We start from the raw sequence: 18,820 nt of genomic DNA, 5'->3' as shown, positions 1-18,820 counted from the left end.
GCCTCATAGTCTACATCTGATCTTGTGGAGAAAACAGAGGAACTGAGCCCAGAGGAACCCAGGAAGCCTGAACCCTGGCAGACATTGGCAGCCATCTTGCTCCAACACATGAAAATGGACTTTGATGTGGGAAATAACTTATGCTTTATGGCCAAGTATCTGTAGGCTCCTACCCCAAATAAATTCCTATAAAAATCAACCAGGGAAGCAGATTTGGCTCAATTGATAGAGCGTCCACGACCATAGTATTCTCATCCCTCTAGACAGAGGTTGTTGATTTCCTTTTGCTCCAAGGTTATTCTCTGCACTTATTTAGCACAATGGCTGGAACTTAGCAGACCATCAGTAAATGTTGTCCCATTAATTTGATGCATCATTTCTCATCTCCATAGTCAGATTATTGCCAGAGGACTACTGGGCATCTTCCGGGACTTCAGTCACAGTGAGGAAGGCTTCTTCACGGTAATGGAGATCTTGCTCAGATTGTCAGAAGATGCAGGTTTGTATAATAATTGCAGACTTTCATTTTTCTTACTTATGCCTTTCCAAGGAATTGTATATAAACCGTGGTGGATAAATTTAAAAAAAAACTTTATTAATCAATAAATTTAAGCACCATCTAACCATAATTGGATTTTGTCATGAAGAATGGGCCTCTTATTTGAATGTGACTCAAATTATCCTTATTTTCAGAAATTAGAATGACTAATGGCTGTGAATTATAATTGCCCTGGCAGTTAGGCCTTTGTATTTCATGAATTTTGCCACACTGTTGGTTGCTAAGAAATATCAAATCATATAAGTCCTTTGGATTAGGACCATCCCCTTCATTCATGTTCCTCACCTGTGGTCTCTGTAGGTAATCTTGATTTTCGTTTTCTTTCTTTTTCTCCTTTATTGCTTTTCTGGAATAAATGCATGCTGCCATGCAGTAGACAGTGTGACATTGTTTTCTCCACACACAGTAGAGATGAGTAAGATGAATAAATGGTGGGGTTGCCAGGCCTGACAGCTGCTCTGCAGCTCCCCCTTCTCCACATTTATAATGAATGGTGAACAGCTTCAGAAAGTTTTGGAAATCTTAGGTCTGCTTATGAGTTTCATCATTTTAACTGATAATAGAAAATAAGCTTTCCACGTACCTCCCATATTAGTTTAAAATATTCATATGAATATGACACAACGCTTTTAAAAAGGTCCAAGTGGATGTTTTTGAGTCTTTAAATGGATTCTCTTTGTAAATGAGTCACCATTTACAGTGCTGCAGCAATTATATATTTGTGTTAAATTTAATGTGTTATATTGGAGCTAGAGACGGCTCTTTTGTTTAATGCTTTGCCTTAGAAATAATTGGGGTGTGTGGATTGTGGGGGAGTGCATTTATGAAAGAATTATTTATAATGTATACATTCTGGCTAGAATTTAAATAAGTACAACCCATAGGTCTGGCATATATGCCATTAGTTGTAATGGCTTTTGGATACAGGCCCAGCATGCAGACTTCTTGTTCCTTCCTCAATTTATATATGGCTTGTTATAATAGAGTTGTCATTCTCTCTTCCTTTAATGTTTTTATAGTGCAGTATAGCTTATTAGCTTTTTAAGCCTGTCTGTAGCATAAATACTCTAAATGGGAAATGATTTTTAAACTGCATTTTTCTAATTTCATTGATGAAGTATTTCAGTAAGAACAGCTAGAAGTTATCAGTATATACTACATAGGATGCTTGGCTTGTTCTTAATGTAATTCTTTTTTTTTGTTTTATTGCTGCAGAGCCCATAATACGGATGGAGCTGATGGAACAGATTCCTCCTATTGCCATTTTTTTACAAGAAAATAGAACAAATTTTCCAGTGGTGTTCTCTGACTATCTTGTACCTATTGTAGTGAGGTACCTCACGGATCCCAACATTCAGGTTTGAGAAATTGTGAACTTATGATCTCTTTAGCAAATTCTCTTTGGTCTCATTTTAGCCGATATTCATAATTCAGAAAATGGCTTCTTTGAGTTAAGTGATTCAAGAACAAAAAGGTCGTTTGTACCCAGTTCCTCTAGTAATGTAGGAAGATAGGCAACATTCGTTCTTAATTATCATGGGAGATTTCTTTAAAAAACTTTTTAATCTGGAAAATTTCAAATAGACATAGAAGTAGAGGAAATATTAAAATGAATGCCCAGGTACCCGTCACCCAGCTTCAATCATCATTAACATTTGACTAAACTTTTTTCAGTTATCTTTCCCAGATAAAATCAATTCCTAGACATATCAACTGTAAATACTTTAGTATTGCCCTCCAAGAAATACTTTAAAAAACATAATGACAGTACTATTATCACAGCAGTAAAAATTACCAGTGTTCTCCAGTGTCATCTAATATCTAGTCACTGTTCTTGTTTTCCCAGTTCTCTCATCTGTTTTTTGGCAATAGTTGGTTTAAATCAGAATCTAAACAAGGTCCACATATTGCATTTGGTTGATATGGCTCTTAAATCTCTTTTAATTTGACATGGTTCTCCCTTACCCCCTTTCCCCTTGCTATTTATTTATTGAAGAAATCTAGGTCATTAATTCTATAGCGTTTCCTAGATTTGAGATCTGACCGATTGCATCTCCATGGTGTTGTTTAAGATGTTTCTTTATCCCCAGATTTTCTGTAAAGTGGTAGCTAAATCTAGAGGCTTGATTGGATTCAGATTTCCTCGTTTAGCTAGAGTACTTTGTGGGTGATGCTCAAATCAGGAAGCACTGAAGCTCTACGTGGCTGTCTTTTCCTGATGTTGAATTTGGTCACTGGATTCAGATGTTATTACGAAGTTCCCCATCAATCTTCATCTATTGATGTGAGCAACAATTGATGATCATTGGTTAGAGCCAGTATTTCATTAGAGGTTTCAAAATTGTGATAATCTAATTCCATTTTTTTTCCCTAAATTTAATAGCTGGACTCCTTCTATAAAGAACTTCTGCCATCAACTGTTTGGTAACTCTGAAATCCTGTTTGTATAGAAAAGACAGGATAAAAGCTTTATTTTTTCCCTTTATTTACCAGTTTCCAGAATAAGTAATTGGTACCCTGATAATCTACAAAGGTTACCAGTTAGGTTTTTTAAATTTGTTTGTTTTGACTATTGTTAGGAACTACTGAATTTTAACATATTTGATATGTTACAGTCCACTGGAGTTATTGTTCTTTTTGATGATCAAATTTTCCCAGCTTTGGATAGTGGGAGCTCTTCAAGTTGGCTCCTGAATCCTTTTGACAAGACCCGGTAGTCTTTGATAGCTCACCTCTCCCTGTAATCGACATTTATTCCAGGAGCCCTGGTGTTGGGGGTACACATTGCCACAGGGCGGCTCAGTGCTCCTTGTGAGAGAGCAGTTTATTTTTTTGAAAAATAAGAATTCCTCCTGGGTCTTTATTGATAGTTCCAACTCAAATAGAGGATTATAGACTTTTTACTTAACTTTGTTGATCTTATATTTATATCTTTTTTTAAAAACGCCGCAAATCTTGCTTTTTAATGACACAAATGTGTGTGTATATCCTGTTCAACCTAGAAATACCAGTATTTTTACTAACAATATGTTAGGATTACTGAATACAGTTTAAGATTTCTTTGCAGTTCTCTTTGTCTTATGCTATATCCCACTGGAGATGCCCAGTTATATTACTACTGTTACTTTGTTTTGGAGTCACTTGCTCTAACCCTTCTCTTTATTATTAAGGCACTATCTTGGTACTCAGGCTCATTGGCTTTTGTTTATTTTTTATTTTTAGTTATTGCTTTGATTTTTACATGTTGATTTATAATTATTTAAAATGTTTACATGGTTCTAAAGTCAAAACTATAAAACAAAGTACATTCAGGGAAGTCTGATTTTCATCCCTGTGCCCCTTCTCTCCCCATTCTCACCCTTCCCCAGGAGATAACCATTTTTATTAGGTTTTGATTTATTCTTATCTTTTAAAAAAACCTCACCAACAACTCTAAGCAAATCTAGATAGGTCCTTGTATTCCACCCCCCTCTCTCTCTACCAGATGGCGTATTACAGGTACGCTCTGTCCCCTTCCTCCGCCTGGCAGTGGCGGCCATGAGACCAGAGCAGAGCAGCACATGGACAGCCCCTGCCTCCTCCTGGCACTGTACGGCATGCCAGTGGGGGTGGTGTATAGCATAGATCATTGGTAGATATTGGGGTTATTGCTAGTCTTTTGCCACTTTAAACTCACTGTACCGAATAGCCTTGCATCATTTCTGTCTGTGCCAGTGTATTTGTGGCATGGGTTTCCACAAAGGGTAAACGCATTCATAATTGTTACAATATACCATGTTTTCATTAGAATCAAGACAGTCTAAAATTTTGGCTTGTATTTTTTCCAAAAGGACATTTACTCACTTTGAGCTGTTAAACAGTGTGATGGGGCGAAGGAGTTTTCAAATAAGGGAAAACGTCTGAGTCGCACTCTCCTAACTTGTCAGTATTTTGAGTATTTTTACATTTTCCTCTCTATGTGCTTACATTTTCTCTCACATAGGTCTAATCATAATGTGATACAATTTCTTCTATTCTTTCATTTATTCAGACAGTTTCTGAGTGGCCATTATGAGCCAAGCACGATGCTGGATCCTGGGGATAATGAGATGAGCAAGAGCAATTTTCTACCTTCAGAAAGCTCATGTACATGCCATAGGCATTTTACTGTGTTTCTTCAAAATCTTAATACTTTTAATTTTTGTTGAATGCTTAGATTTCTTCCAGCTTTTTTGTACTGTAGATGCAGTGAATGTTGTAAAGGGTACAATTTTTTTCCTTTATTGACTTGTCTTTTTCCTTTTGATAAATTCTTGAAAATGAGATTATACTGGGGTCAGGGGATCATATGTTATTGCCATATATTTTGTTCCAAGAGGTGGAGGTAGGAGCTAGCCTGGGGCCTGCCCCTCGACCCACGTTTGCTGCATGGCTGCCTTCAAGGCTGGGGCAGGCGCACCCTGCTGTCCCCGGAGCTGCCGTGCCTGTAAACAGCGCCCTCGCCCCATGCCCACCGCCGGTCTTGCCCCCTCTTGTCTCTGGAATCCCAAAGATGGCCGTCCACTCTCTGCTCCCAGTTGTCTTCCTTCCTCGTCCTGCCGCCCTCTGCCTTCCTGCCCCTAGTGGCTTCTGGCCCCCACCCTCCTAGTCTCCCTGCCTTTTTTCCCTCAGTTGCTCCCTCTCTCAACCATCTTTAGGTCCTTCCCTCCCACTCCCCTCCATGTTTTATCCTCTTGGCCATGCTTCTGACCCACTGGCTCTGCCTGCTCATCCCCAGCCTGCCAGCTCCCTCTACTCCCAGGGGGCTGAGCTCAGTGGGGGGCGTCACATAGTGCATTGATTGGTGCCACTGCAAATTTATAGATTCCAATAACAGCTGGACTCATGGTGCTGCTTGGTTATTCTTTCACTTGTCCCTTGCCTGCTGCTTTGCTCATTATCCTTGGCAGCTCACTTTGACCTTTGCCACTTTCATCAAGCCTTCTCACCTCACCCTGCCTCGCTGCAAGCAGGTGACCTTGCCTTTTACGTCACAAGAAAACAGAGGCCTTCCATCTTCACCCCCTGTTTCAGTGACTGCACACACCTTCTGCTTTGCTCGGTTCCCCAGAGCTGCAGTCTGGGGCCCATGGGAATCCTTCCCTCCCTCACCTGCCTTGTCCAGTTGGCGCCTGAGCCATGACTTTTACTTCCATAATAAAAACATGATCTCAACACATACCTTCCATCCTATCACCTTTTTAGTAAGTCATATCTTACTAACATTTTTCAGACTTCTTCATGCCTGCAGGAGTGGCCCAGACTCCTTAGCAAGGCCGCCTGGACCCATTCCACCACGGACCCTGCAGTATCTGCCAGGGCCCCTTTCATTCTGAAGATTCTGACTGCTTTGCTCTTCCCAGATGTCCCGTCCTACCTTATTCCTAGCAGTCTCTGCTCACTTTAACTGAGGCTGACCATTCCAGGATCCAGATGTGGGCTGCTGGGAGTACCCTGAAGGTGGGCCCCTTAGTGAGGCCAAGACACACATTTTTTGCACTTAGGACTGAAGATGCCACGTCTCGTTCAGCATCTGTGTCTAGGGCCAGCCTGTTCTCTGCTCATCAGATACTTTTCCTGGACTTCAAACATGCGGTGACTCATGGGAGGTGTGAAATTTGGGCGTGATGTCAGCATCATTCCTACAACTGCTCCTACCGCTAACAGCTGTCCTCTCTTGAGCTCTTCTGGTGTGACAGGCCCCCTACACTCCAGGGTTAGTTTGGCTGCCCTCTTGTCCTCTCCTTAACTGCCCTACAGGCCTTTGTGAAGTCATCACTGCTTTACCAGTGAGGAGTCTGGGCTGCCGAGAAGGGTGGCCATGTGCCCAGGCCTGCTGGTGAGCAGCCACGCTGCTGCAGGGGTGTAGGATGTCTGGCCCCGCCTCGTGAGGGTTGTATATTTGCAGATTGTCGAGGCCCCACTGTACACTGTACTTCGAGTCCCTAGTGGTAGGTGCTGAGTCTTATTTTACTATTTTATTTAAGTCCATAACCTAGCTCTGGGCCTGGCACCTTAATAGATTTTTAGTAAAGATAGGAGATTGAATCAGCTGTAAACTCTCTGTTCTCTCTGTTTTTTAACTATCCGTATTTCTTCAGTGGTTCTGAGCCACTCCCCTTCTGTCTCAGGGGAAGTGATGGCTACCCCCTTTTCAAGTCTGGTGTCTTCATTTCCAATCTTTGGTCCCATCTTCCCACCTCACAGCTTGCTTATTCTTCCAGTTCTCTCATTGGCTTTTCTCTTTCAATTCTAATCCTGCTTACATCTCTCTCATCCTGCTCTTCCCTGGCCTTGACCCTGAACTCACCAGCCACTCCTCCCCCTCCTGTCAAGCTTCTTGAAAGAGCAGTCTCCATGGCCCCTTCTCCTGGCCTCCACTCACGCTACAGCTCACTGAACTGCGGCTGTGCGCCTCAAAGCCAGCTGAGAGGTATCTCGCCAAGGTTGCAGATAATCTTCTCATTGTAAAACCCAGGGTTGCTTTTTTTTTTTAATATTGGAAATATTTTAATCACGCAGAAGAGGATAGCATAGTAAGCAGTTATGTGCCTACTTGCTTCAAACCTTTTATTTAGGGATTACAGAGAGGGTGAAAACTGCTTTGTTCCCCCCTTCTCCATCTCCATTCTCCAACCCTCCCTTTCCTAGGAAACCACCACGCTGAGCTTGTGCATGTCCTTCCCATCCAGGTATTTGTGGCTGCGTTACTTGTGTAAGTGGCCCTGAGTGATCTAGTATCTTGTGTGGGTGCTTTCAGACCTCACATAAATGGCATCACATTGATCATGTTCTGCTGCTTGCTTTTACTCTTTCCATAGTGATCTGGACAGCTCTTGGCCATTCATTTTTACTATTTTATAGTATTGCATTTATATTTTTTCCCACAATTTATTTACCTATTTAATGACTTCTCTTCTTTTTTCCTTTGCTTGCCCCATTTGCATCAGTTGTCACTGTTAACTACAACTTTTGGTTCTTTGAAGAAACCTTTATTGGTACCCATGAACTTTTCATATTACCATGTCCTAGACAGTGGGCTGCAGAGGTAACGAGGACATGCTCCCTCTTCCTGAAGCTCATTATCTGACAAATTTGGACTGGGATCCTCTTAACACTTTCCTCCCTTGAATATTCTAATAATACTTATTTGAATAACAATACTAGCAACCTTCCTTTGGGAAACGCCATGTGCCACGCTCTGTTCTAGGTCCTTCTCCTCTTTCAAGTTGTTTTAACCCCCCAACAACTCCATGAGATAGGCCAATTATTATCCAGTTTTACAAGTGAGGAAACTGAGGTGCAGAGAGGCTAAGTCATTTGTCCAAGATGACTCAGCTAGTAAATCACAGGACACAGATTGAGGACAGGGTTCAGATTGCACACCAGAGCCATAACCTCTGACATTCACCTCTTGGTTGGCTGTCCTCCTTGGCCTTACTCCTCGCCCTTGTCTCCCCAGTGTTTGTCCTTGGCCCCTGGTCCTCTGCCTGCCCCTAAGGATGGGTGTTCCTCAGGATCTGGGTTTGGGTCTCCTTTTCCTCCTGGTACCAGAATTCTCTGCATGATGTTGTCTGCTCGATGGCCTGGGGAGAATCTACACCAGGGGTTCTTAACAAGGGGTCTGTGAGCTTGAATTGAAATTCACAAAAGCATTATCCCTGTGGGGCCGTGTTGGTGCGGGTGGGATCTCTTTATTAAATAATACACAGTGTAGTGTGGACTTAGTGAGGGGTCCGTGGCTTTTACCTGACTGGCAGAGGGGTCCGTGGAACGAAACAGATTAAGAGGCCCTGCTCTGCATGCTGGTAATTACCAGGCAGCACTTGTCACTCAGGTCTCCAGAGCTCCTGCCTCCACAGGCGCTCTACCTCGAGGCCCGTCCTGTCGCGGAGCGCGCAGGGCCCAGCACCAGCCCGCTCTCCTCACCGCCGGTCTTGCTTTCCTTCCATTTTTCACTTCAGTTACTGGGGGCCTGAGGCAGAGGCGTCAGGGTCATCTTTGGTTCTCTGTGATCATCTTCAGCAGTCTCGCTCAGCCCTCTTTGGGGTATCTCCCAAATCCACCCTCTCCTTTCTGTCCCCCTCAGCCACAACACCCCGCCATGGTTGGGGCCCATGGCTTCTCTCTCCAGGATCCCCTCATCACTTCACGTTCCCAAACGTTACCTCACTGGAGCTGACTCTGATCTTGCCATTTCTTGGCTTTGAACCCCACGGAGGCCCCCACTGCAAGCAGGAGAAGCCCAGAGTTGTTGGTGGGAGATGGAAGACCTTTTCAGGCTGCCCTCAGCCTGCCCTTCAGCCTCACCTTCTGTGACCCACCAGGGACCCCCTTGTCCCCGTGGCCCACAACCTCTCTTGCTCCTCTCTAGGATGTGGCCCCAAGCTCTGTCTCTTTGTGCCTTGGATTGTGTGCTCTCTGCGTCTGGGAGGCCCTCCCGCTCCCCTTCCTGGCCGGTCACACTCCCACCCATCCTTGGCCAGCAGGCTCCACGTCCCCTGCCCAGGGCCTGTCCTTCCCGCCGGTGCATCCTCTCGGTCCCGCTGCCCTCTGCTTCCTCAGTGTGTCAGAGGCTGCTTCGCGTGGTGCCTGGGCTGGCCGGTCTGTCTGCTCCCGGGCATTGGTGACATCTGAAGAGTTATGGTGGCTCTTGCTCCTTCCAGCCGCACACCGAGTCCCGTCAGCTCTGCCTGTGTAATGCTGTCGGGGCATCACCTTTCCTCACCGCTGTCAGCCCGCCAGGCTTCATCCCCTCCCACCTGCAACGCGGCAATAACTACCTTGCTGACCTTTCGGCTCCCAGGCTTTCATTGTTTCCAATTTATTCTAAATGACACTGCCAGAATGATCCTTCTCAAATTCTGTTTTCATCCTGTCACCGAGTCGCCCCCGCGGCGTCAGGCTCCCAGGCTGGCGACGTCGCCCCCCCCGTCTTTTTGGGCCTGCTGCTGGCTAATCCTCTGTGACTCCGTCTACACACTTGAGACCTAATTCCCACCACTGGCAATGGGTTGCATGTTTCATTTCTTGCTCTATAACTGGGAATCTCCTGTCCTTTCATTTCCCCAAAAATGTCCCCTCAGCTTCCAAAGACCTTCTGTGTTGTCGTGTTTGCTCACTCCTTGCAGGCTCTGCATCCTGCAGGGGACAGAGTGCTCAACCACCGTCCGCTCTGGACTGCAGCATCCTGGTTTTCTATGGGAGTGGCTCTTTGGGCCCCTTCCTGTGCCGTCGGTCATCCCAGACATAATTGTCAGTTCTGGTAGGGTATAGAAAGGGTTTACAAAGTGGTAGGAGAATGGTGTGGGTTTTCCAGTCCCTGTGCATATGGATGGAAAAAATGTAATAAGCCATCTATTCATTCAACAAATAGGAACTGAATGCACATTTTGTGCCAGATGTGGCTGGGTCCTGAGGATGCGCTGGAGAGCACATCAGTCAGACATGGTCCCACCCTCTGGAGTCCACTCTCTGCAGCTGGGGAGAGAGCTGGCCATTGAGTAATCCTCCCCCCCTCCAAAAAAAAGGAGCGAGAAGTCTCTCTACACACACACATACCTGGGATAAGGATTGTGAAGGATAAGTGCAGGGTGCTTCAAGTGTAGAACCATGGCCTGACCTGCTTGGGCTGGGGCGTGGGGTTCAGGGAGGGAAGAAATGTTTCTGCTGAGAGCAGGAGGGAGGGTAGAGTCAGCTGGGCAAAGGGAGCGAGGGCCTTTGACGCCGGGCCGAGGGTGATGCCTCTTCTGAGGCCTCAGGAAGGAAGCACGAGAGCCAGCAGGAGAGCAGCGTGGCCCCCACGCGTGGCCCAAGGGAAGGCAGGCAGGGTGGCCTGGCAGGCTCTGCTTCGGGACTTTGCTCTTGACCCTAGGAACAACTGCTTGTTTTGTATTCCACCTGTTGCCTTTTTTGTCTCCTCTAGGTTAGAAAGTCAAGTCAGGAAGTGCTGTTGATACTTCTGGAACAGGATCTAATTTTTCAGCATGATATTGAAAACAAAGTATGTCCAGTCTTGCTGGATCTCTCTGCCCCAGACAGTGATGACGAATCTAAAGCGGAAGCCGTGAATGTAAGTCTGTCCAGCCAATGGCTGCCCAGCACCTTCGTGGGACTTTCCCATAAATTGACTCTTGCATGACTTGAAGTCTCACGCATGTTAGGGTTTGGTCAGCTCTGTTTCCATACACCAGGTCGCTGGGTGATTTTGGCCTAGGTCGGAGAAAGCTCCCAGGTCAGCTTTGAGCCCAATTTTGATCACCGGATTGTTTTAAGAAAGTAGAGCTCGACAACATTGTGATTATACTAAGAATCATTGATTACACTGTTTGGATAGATTATACAGTATGTGAATATCTCAATAAAATTGCTTAAAGGAAGGAAGGGAAGGAAGGAAAGAAGCACTTGGGGAAATACCGTGATCTGAGCGTAGTTTGCCTAGACATCTACCTGGCAAGATGCTGAGATTTATGGGTAAATCTTGGACCTACTTGGATCATGGACCTGATTCCCAAAGTAAGAAATCCAAACGGTATGTGATGCTCAGACAATGGTTTTTTTTTAATTTAAGTTTTAATTAGCACATGTTTCTATTTTATGGATTAGGATGAAACTAAAGTAGGTATATGAGCAAACAAGTAAAAGAAGCATTCTGAACCATGCAGCTGTTTAAAAATGTTTAAAGCAGTTTGGGAAATACTGCATTAAAGTATGTGTGTTCATATTAGTTCAAGATGCACAATTCAAGGAATAGTGTAAATACTGAATTTCTTCCACATGTAATAGTACTGTGGTATCCTTGGGTTTGTAAGATTCTGTGTCCATTATGAAATGAACTGAACAATCAAAGACTTTCTCCTTTCTTATAGAACCCTTGTTCTGAGACTAGTTGTTGCTGAGCTGGTATTGGCTTTCATGTCCCACCCTTAGATGAAGGCTCACCTGGACTGTTCTCTAGCTTTTTGTGGCTCAGAAGAAGGTGCTCTGGCATTAGGGGCTCTTCCATCTACCTGAGCACAGATGCTGTTGTGCAACGTGGCCCTTCCTGTATGTATTAGGGAAGTAAATCATTCCAGGATGATTCCAGCATTTTAGGGAAAATTTGTACATAAGTGATTTTAAAAACTCATAAGCTTTAATTATGGGTACAATAAAAGATATGGAAGATAGTCATTTTCTTGTTTGGAAAAGAACAACGTTAGAGAAAGGAATTTTTTTCTTTTCCCCATTATGCACCATAGAGCTAAAAAATTGTATTACAGCATTGGAACATTTGGCAATTATTCTTCATTTATGTAAAAGTTTTCCTCAACTGTGCGTTAAAGGTCTGGTTTTTAAACTAATTTAATTTTTTGCATATTCTGTATGTTTATAAGATGAATCACGTTGAAGAGTAATTGATTATTAAAATTCAAATTCTCCAGGGTTCTCTTATAAATTTCAAGTTTCCCTACAAGAAATTAAATTTATTTTGCAAAACGAACCTGGATAATATCATTTGGTTGGGGTATTTGGCAGTTAATCAGTGAACTTTGCCGGCTAGATCTTCTTTTGTGTTGGTAAGTTGGTTAGGCAAGTTTCCAAGGTTACGACTGACAACCAAGTATCTTATCCCTAAAGACCGATAATACCATGGAAAATAATGCTAGCGTCATTTTTGTTTGCTTCTGATTTTGTTTTGTTTCCAAACACTCTGTTCTTGTCAGTAATCTTCTTCTTTTCTTTTCTTTTTTTTTGGTAGAAATATTTGAAAACTAAAGCGAGCCTTCAAAATGTTATCCACAAATCATTTACAGGATAAATTAGTTAACGTAAATTGTATTTTTCATTCAGAGCGAGTTGCCGATATCGTTATGTGAATGTTTAAGCTTTCAAATGTGGGTGCAAAGAACAGGTGCAGTCTTGAAGTCCCTGGCCCCCCCACCGGGGCACCCATGTGCAGCCTGCGGCACCCTTGCCATGGTGGGAGCAGCGTTCGAGGTGTCTTGTCTGGTCCAGGCATACTTTGGTCTCGTTCAGAAATTGTTGTGACTGCTTTCCCTGCGAGCCTCGAGGCTAAGGAGCCTTGGAAGGGATTCACTCCTTGGGCGCTCGGTGGCATGGGACAAAGATGGAGCTGTTTCCTTTTTTGGAAGGCAATGAGGACATGGGTGGAAGGTGAATTTCAAGAAAGAGAAGGTCATAGTGTGCTCCCTAGAGCTCCCCAAGGAGGCCAGGGTTTGGATTTCGCTTGTCTGGGGGTGATACCCCATATGCTGTGGGCACCGGCACTGGGTGCTAGGTGATGGGGGTGCTGTAGGCTTGAAGGGTTGGCCCCTTACCCTCTGAGCTTTGCTGACATGTGGTGTGAACACTGCCCTCTGCGTGTTCGTAAAACATGCACACTCAGAACCTTGCCACTTGGAGGGAATTGCTTCTTGCTCCCTAAGAAACTGCTTTCCTGCATGGACAAAACGTGTGTCTATTCATTCGACTTTTCATTGTTATTGGAATTTACAATCAGTAGCTTCTTTTTTTTTTAAGATTAGATTACAGCTTTATTGTATTTTTTTCTTCCCCTTGCCCTCCCCCGCCCTGCTGTTTGTGCTGTCTGTGTCCATTCTCTGTGTGATCTTCTGTATCTTTTTCTCTTTTTGTCTTCTCATCTTTCTGCTCTAGGAGTCACTGGGATTAGATCCTGGGGACCTCTGATGGGGAGACAGTTTCCCTGTCAATTGCACCACCTGTTCTTCGTCTCTGCGGTGCTTCGCCTTGACTCTCCCCTTTGTCTCTCTTTTGCTGCATCATTATCTTGCTGCATGAGTCACTTGCATGGACACAGGCACTCGACTTGCTGCACGGGCACTCGCTTCACCACGTGGGCACTGGCTCACCACACGGGCACTCATGTGGACCCTCAACTTGCCTTGTGGGCACTTGCACGGGTACTCATCTCACCACATGGACACTTGGCTTACCACAGGGCCACTCATGTGGGCACTCGGCTCATAGTGTAGGCTCTCGGCTCACCGTGTGGACACCCATATGGGCACCCAGCTTGCTGAGCGGGCACTCGGCTCACCGCATGGGCACGTGGCTCACTGTGCAGGCACAAGGCTCACCACACGGGCACTGGCTTGCCATGCAGGCACGCTTTCTCTTCTTCCCTTTCACCAGGAGGCCCCAGGGATGGAACTCAGGTCCTTCCATGTGGTAGGTGGAGGCCTTATCACTTGAGCCACACCTGCTTCCTGTGTAGCTTCTGATGCTAGCAACTCTAGTGTACACACAATTGGGACAATCAAAGATCACTGTCTGCATGTGTCCTGGCTGGTTTAAACTTGAGTTATGTAGCACAATATTCATTTTCATTATTTAGATTTTTTTTTTTAAGATTTATTTATTTATTTCTCTCCTGCCCCCCTGCTGTCTGTGTCCATTTGCTGTGCTCTTCTGTGACCGCTTCTATCCTTATCAGCGGCACCGGGAATCTGTGTTACTTTTTGTTGCTTCATCTTGTTGTGTCATCCGTGTGTGTGGCACCATTCTTGGGCAGCCTGCACTTTGTTTCACACTGGGCGGCTCTCCTTACAGGGCACACTCCTTGCGCATGGGGCTCCCCTACGTGAGGGACACCCTGCGTGGCAGGGCACTCCTTGTGCGCATCAGTGCTGTGCATGGGCCAGCTCCACACGGGTCAAGGAGGCCCGGGGTTTGAACCGCGGACCTCCCATGTGGTAGGTGGATGCCCTATCCATTGGGCCAAGTCCGCTTCCCTACATAGATTCTAATAGATGTATGTGCATTTTCTTTTGTAAAATCTTTCTAGGTATTCCAAGCAAAGTTAGTTACCCCCTCCTTTATGCAGCCAGAAGTCTTGGTTCAGACCTGTCTTCTATCACTTAGCAATTGAGTTTTAGCTGTGATGTTCCATTTGTTTATTTCTCCCTCAAGATGGTGATCTGCTTGAGCATGGGGTCACGTCAGCTTTGCATCCTTACCACCCAGCCCGGGGCCAGGCCCAGAGTCAGTACTAAATAAATGTTAGTTGTTGAATGAATGAATCGGTAAAAACTGGAAGAGCTGTATCTTGTAATTATATCTAGACAGAATAAACAAGTCACTGGAGACCAATTATAATTCCTCTTGCTTGCGGGAAGGCCATTAGCATTCTGAGATTATAACTAATTGTTAGAAGCATATTTTTCTCTCTCAAAACATTTTCACATTAAGGCTTCCTCATTTTTTGTCATCATTCCTATTTTTAAGCTCATTTTTACTTGTGCATTTATTTAAAAAGAATCTTGTGGTTGTATACGATGAAGAATAGTTGGCTCCAAGCAACTTGGTGAGGATCGTCATTGTGTACCTGTGGTTCCCAGGGCCACAGGAATATCCCTGCTTATCGCTTGCTGTGTAGACTTTTAATGACTCTGGATTTGTCTTCTACTCTGTTTAATAGAGGTCATGTGGGTGTGACAGATGGAAAGGGGTGGATGGACACTCTGGGAACTCTTTAGCTGCCCCACGATACAGAAGCCTCCCATGTTCATTTCTTGGGCCTGTCACTTTGTACCACTGTGCAAAGCATCAGATCAGAGGCTTGTGTCCTCTAAGTTCTAAGAACAATATGCTTTTCCTTCCCTGTGATCCCTCCCCACCGTTGGTTTTCCTTCCTCTCTTTTCTGCTGGCTTACAACTTCCAAAGGGAGTAATGGATGGACCGTTAACTCCAGACCTTTTTCTGCAGTTGAAAGGCAGCGCCGTGCCCTGGGAAGAACAGACTTCAGAGGCAGGAAGGTCTCCGCGGACGTGCTGCCTTGTCTCTTCCCTTCTGCCCTCCCTCCCTCCCTTCCATCTTTCCTTCTTTCCTTTTCCTTTGTCTGTTTTTGGGAGAGTAGGAAACTTGTTTTTAAAGTTTGGTAACTTTTAATTTTGTTTTCATTTCAAGCTCATAGATAAGTTGCAAGATGAGTAAAGTGAACTCCCATATACCTTTTTCCAGTTTCTCCAGTAGACTATATTTAGATATATTTGTTGAGTCATTTTGTCTCTCTTGCTGTATTTATCCATGTATCTATGTCTCGCTATATGTAAATATATGTATATATCCATATGCATTTGTATATATTCTTTTCTGAACCATATGAGGGTAAATTGTAGACATTGTGTTCCTTTATCCCCAAATACTTCAGTGTAAAGTTCCTACAAACAAGGATATTCTCTCTTACACAGTCACAGTACCATGATCACACTCAGGAAGTTTAGCATTGGTAGACTACTAATATCCACAGTTCATATTCAGATGTAGTCAGTTGTCCCATAATGCTCTGTACAACTATTTTTTCACCCAGACCAGCATCCATTTGGGATCGTGCATTTTATTTAGTTGTTACTACTCTTTATTCCCTTTAATCTAGAACAGCTCCTGAGTCTGTCTTTGAATTTCTTGCCTGGGCATTTTTGAAGAGTACAGACCAGATCTCTGGTAGATTGTCTCCCAATTTGGTTTGTCTGATGTTTCCTCTTGAATAGATGCAGGTGGCATATTTCTGGCAGGAATATCACAGAAGCACGTGGTGTTCTCAGTCCATCGTGTCAAGAGGCACAAGACGTCAGTTTGTCCCAATATTGGTGATGTTAACTTTGATGACAGTAGAACGCTGTCTGCCATGTTTCTCCAATTTGCTATTACTAGTTTTCCTTTTGGAAGTAATCGGAGGAGTTACTTTGAATTATGCTGGTCTTCAGCAAAATCACACCCACTTGTTCTAGCATCTGCTGATGATTCTAGTTGGCATTCTACTGTGAAGAAGAGTGTTCCCTCTATATTCAATGGGGCTATTGTAGGCAACTTTTTAAGGATTTTTTTTTCTTTATTAGATAAGTTGCAAGTTTCCAGAACAGTCATGCACAAAATACAGGATTCCCATACACTGCTGTACCACTGACATCTTGCATTGGTATGGAAGATTTGTTACAATTGATGATAGCACATTTTTATAATTATATTATTAATGACAGTCCATGGTTTAACTTAGGGTTCATGGCTTGTGTAGTATAGTTCCAGGGATTTTTAAAAATGTTTTATTCTGTTACCACATACATAATCTAACATTTCCCATTTTAATCACCTTAAGATTTATATTTCAGTGTTAAACGTTCACAGATTTGTGCTACCATCACCACCATTCATTACCAAAACATTTCCATCATTCCAAATAGGAACCCTGTACAATTTAAGCCTTAACTTCCCATTCCCTATATCCACACCATTTCCTGATAACCTATATTCTAGATTCTGATTTTTTTTTTTAAGATTTATTTATTTCTCTCCCCTTCCACCCTGCTCCCCCAGTTGTCTGCTCTGTGTGTCCATTCACTCTGTGTTATTCTGTGACTGCTTCTATCCTTATCAGTGGTACCAGGAATCTGTGTTTCTTTTTGTTGCGTCATCTTGCTGTGTCAGCTCTCCGTGTGTGTGGCAACATTCTTGGGCAGGCTGCACTTTCTTTCGCACTGGGCAGCTCTCCTTATGGGGCACACTCCTTGTGCGTGGGGCTCCCCTACACAGGGGACATCCCTGGGTGGCATGGCACTCCTTGCGCGTGGCAGCATTGCGTGTGGGCCAGCTCCACATGGGTCAGGAGGCTGTAGATTCGAACCCTGAACCTCTCATATGGTAGGTGGACACTATCAGTTGAGTAATATCCTCTTCCCTCTTCTGTAACTTTGAAGATAGCCTCCCATTATCTTCTGGCCTTCTCTGTTTCTCATGAGAAGTCACCGTTCACATTGTCCTCCTGTGTGTGCAGTATCCTTTTTTCTGTGGCTTTTGAGATTTTTCTCTTTGTCTTTGGTTTTTAGCAGAGTGAGTGTTTATCTTGCTTTGGGTTCACTGACCTTGGTGTGTTGATGCACTTTGCCTAATTGGGGAAGTTCTCATCTATTGTTCTTTCAAATATTGTTTCCATGCTATTCTTTCTGTTCTCTTTATCTAGGACTTTGCACAGATATTGGACCACCTGATTTTATCCCACAACTCTGTGAGGCTCTGTTCATTTTTCTTCAGTCATTTTTCTCTTTGATGCTCAGACTTAATTATTTTTATTGATCTGTCTTTAAGTTTGATGACCATTTTTGCCATCTCCTGTTTGCTGTTAGTCCTAGCCAATAGAATTTTTATTTCTGTTATTGTGATTTTCAGCTCTAGAATTTCCATTGTGATCTTTTTTCTGGTTTCTGTCTCTCTAGTGAGATTCCCTATCTGTTCTTCTTTATGCATATGTTTTCCTTTTAATCCTTGAATATAATTACTAGCTCCCTTAAGGTCTGTGTCTGGCAGATACAATACCTGGATCATCTTGGCATTGATTTCTATTGACTGCTTTTTCTTTATTATGTATCTATGTATTATGTAGCACATAGTGATTTTTGACTGATCATTATAAATGATGCATTATAGTGACTCTAGCTTCTGTTAAAATTTTCTGAAGTGATTTTGTCTTAGCAGGCAGTTACCTTGACTGATCCCCAACTCCAGACTGTTTCCCTTGGGATGAGCAAGCTGAAATCTCTGCTCAGTTTGTTTAGCTTCTAGCTGCTACTTTTTTACTGGGTCTTCTGCAATCTACCTCCATGCCTGTCAGCCAAAGATTTAAGCAGATTTTGTAAGCAGATTTTGGACCTTACTTGCAAAGCTCTCCCACTGTATTTCATCTCTGAAGAATAGCCTCCCCTCCAATTTATGCCTTTGGTTGCTTTTCAGTGCTTTCAAATGGTTGCTTTGTATGCTTTGTCAAGATTTTATTATTATTATCTCCAGGAGGGTTAGTCTGACCAAGCTATTTTACTGTTACTGGAAGTCGTGGGTCTTTTTTATAGTTTTCATTTGTTTGCCTTGATTCCATCTGTTCATTCGATATGACCCACTTTCCTTTGCATCCTTTTTTTGTATTTAGGTTTATAAATTTATATTTACTTATAATTATTTTAAAGTCTTTTTAAAATCTCCCAGTTCTAACATTTGGGTCTTCTGTGGGTCTGTTTCTATCAAAAGATATTTTTCTTGACCATGGGACACAGTTTTCTATCTCTCTCCTGTCTATAAATTTTTTTTTTTTTTTTTTTTTTTTTGGTGTCTTAGGTCTTGTAGATGAGCCATTGTAGAAACTCTGGATTCTTTAATTCTCCGTCATACAGTGTTGATTTTTTTTCTTCTAGCAAACACTTACCTAGACTCAAACTTAAGACTCTGTATCCACT

At 43.5% G+C, this 18,820-nt stretch overlaps 1 protein-coding gene across 5 annotated transcripts in view; it reads left to right on the top strand.

Moving 5' to 3' along the window:
- The window catches only part of LOC101434491 (serine/threonine-protein phosphatase 4 regulatory subunit 1-like), a 112,954-nt gene that overhangs the window by 71,643 nt on the left and 22,491 nt on the right, over positions 1–18,820 (top strand). For 4 of the 5 annotated variants that reach the window (XM_071211798.1, XM_058287259.2, XM_058287258.1 and 1 more), the window contains exons 4-6: positions 393–499; positions 1,775–1,917; positions 10,503–10,649. In XM_071211798.1, coding sequence (XP_071067899.1) covers positions 393–499; positions 1,775–1,917; positions 10,503–10,649 — 397 coding nt within the window. Of the gene's footprint in view, positions 1–392; positions 500–1,774; positions 1,918–10,502; positions 10,650–11,086; positions 11,109–18,820 lie in introns of those variants that run through there. The other variant, XM_071211799.1, reaches the window with a different exon arrangement.

This window comes from Dasypus novemcinctus, chromosome 24 (genome assembly GCF_030445035.2).
Source record: "Dasypus novemcinctus isolate mDasNov1 chromosome 24, mDasNov1.1.hap2, whole genome shotgun sequence".
NCBI classification, from domain to species: Eukaryota; Metazoa; Chordata; class Mammalia; order Cingulata; family Dasypodidae; genus Dasypus; species Dasypus novemcinctus.
The sequence above is the reverse complement of the archived record's forward strand: the minus strand, read 5'-3'. Positions and strand labels throughout refer to the sequence as shown.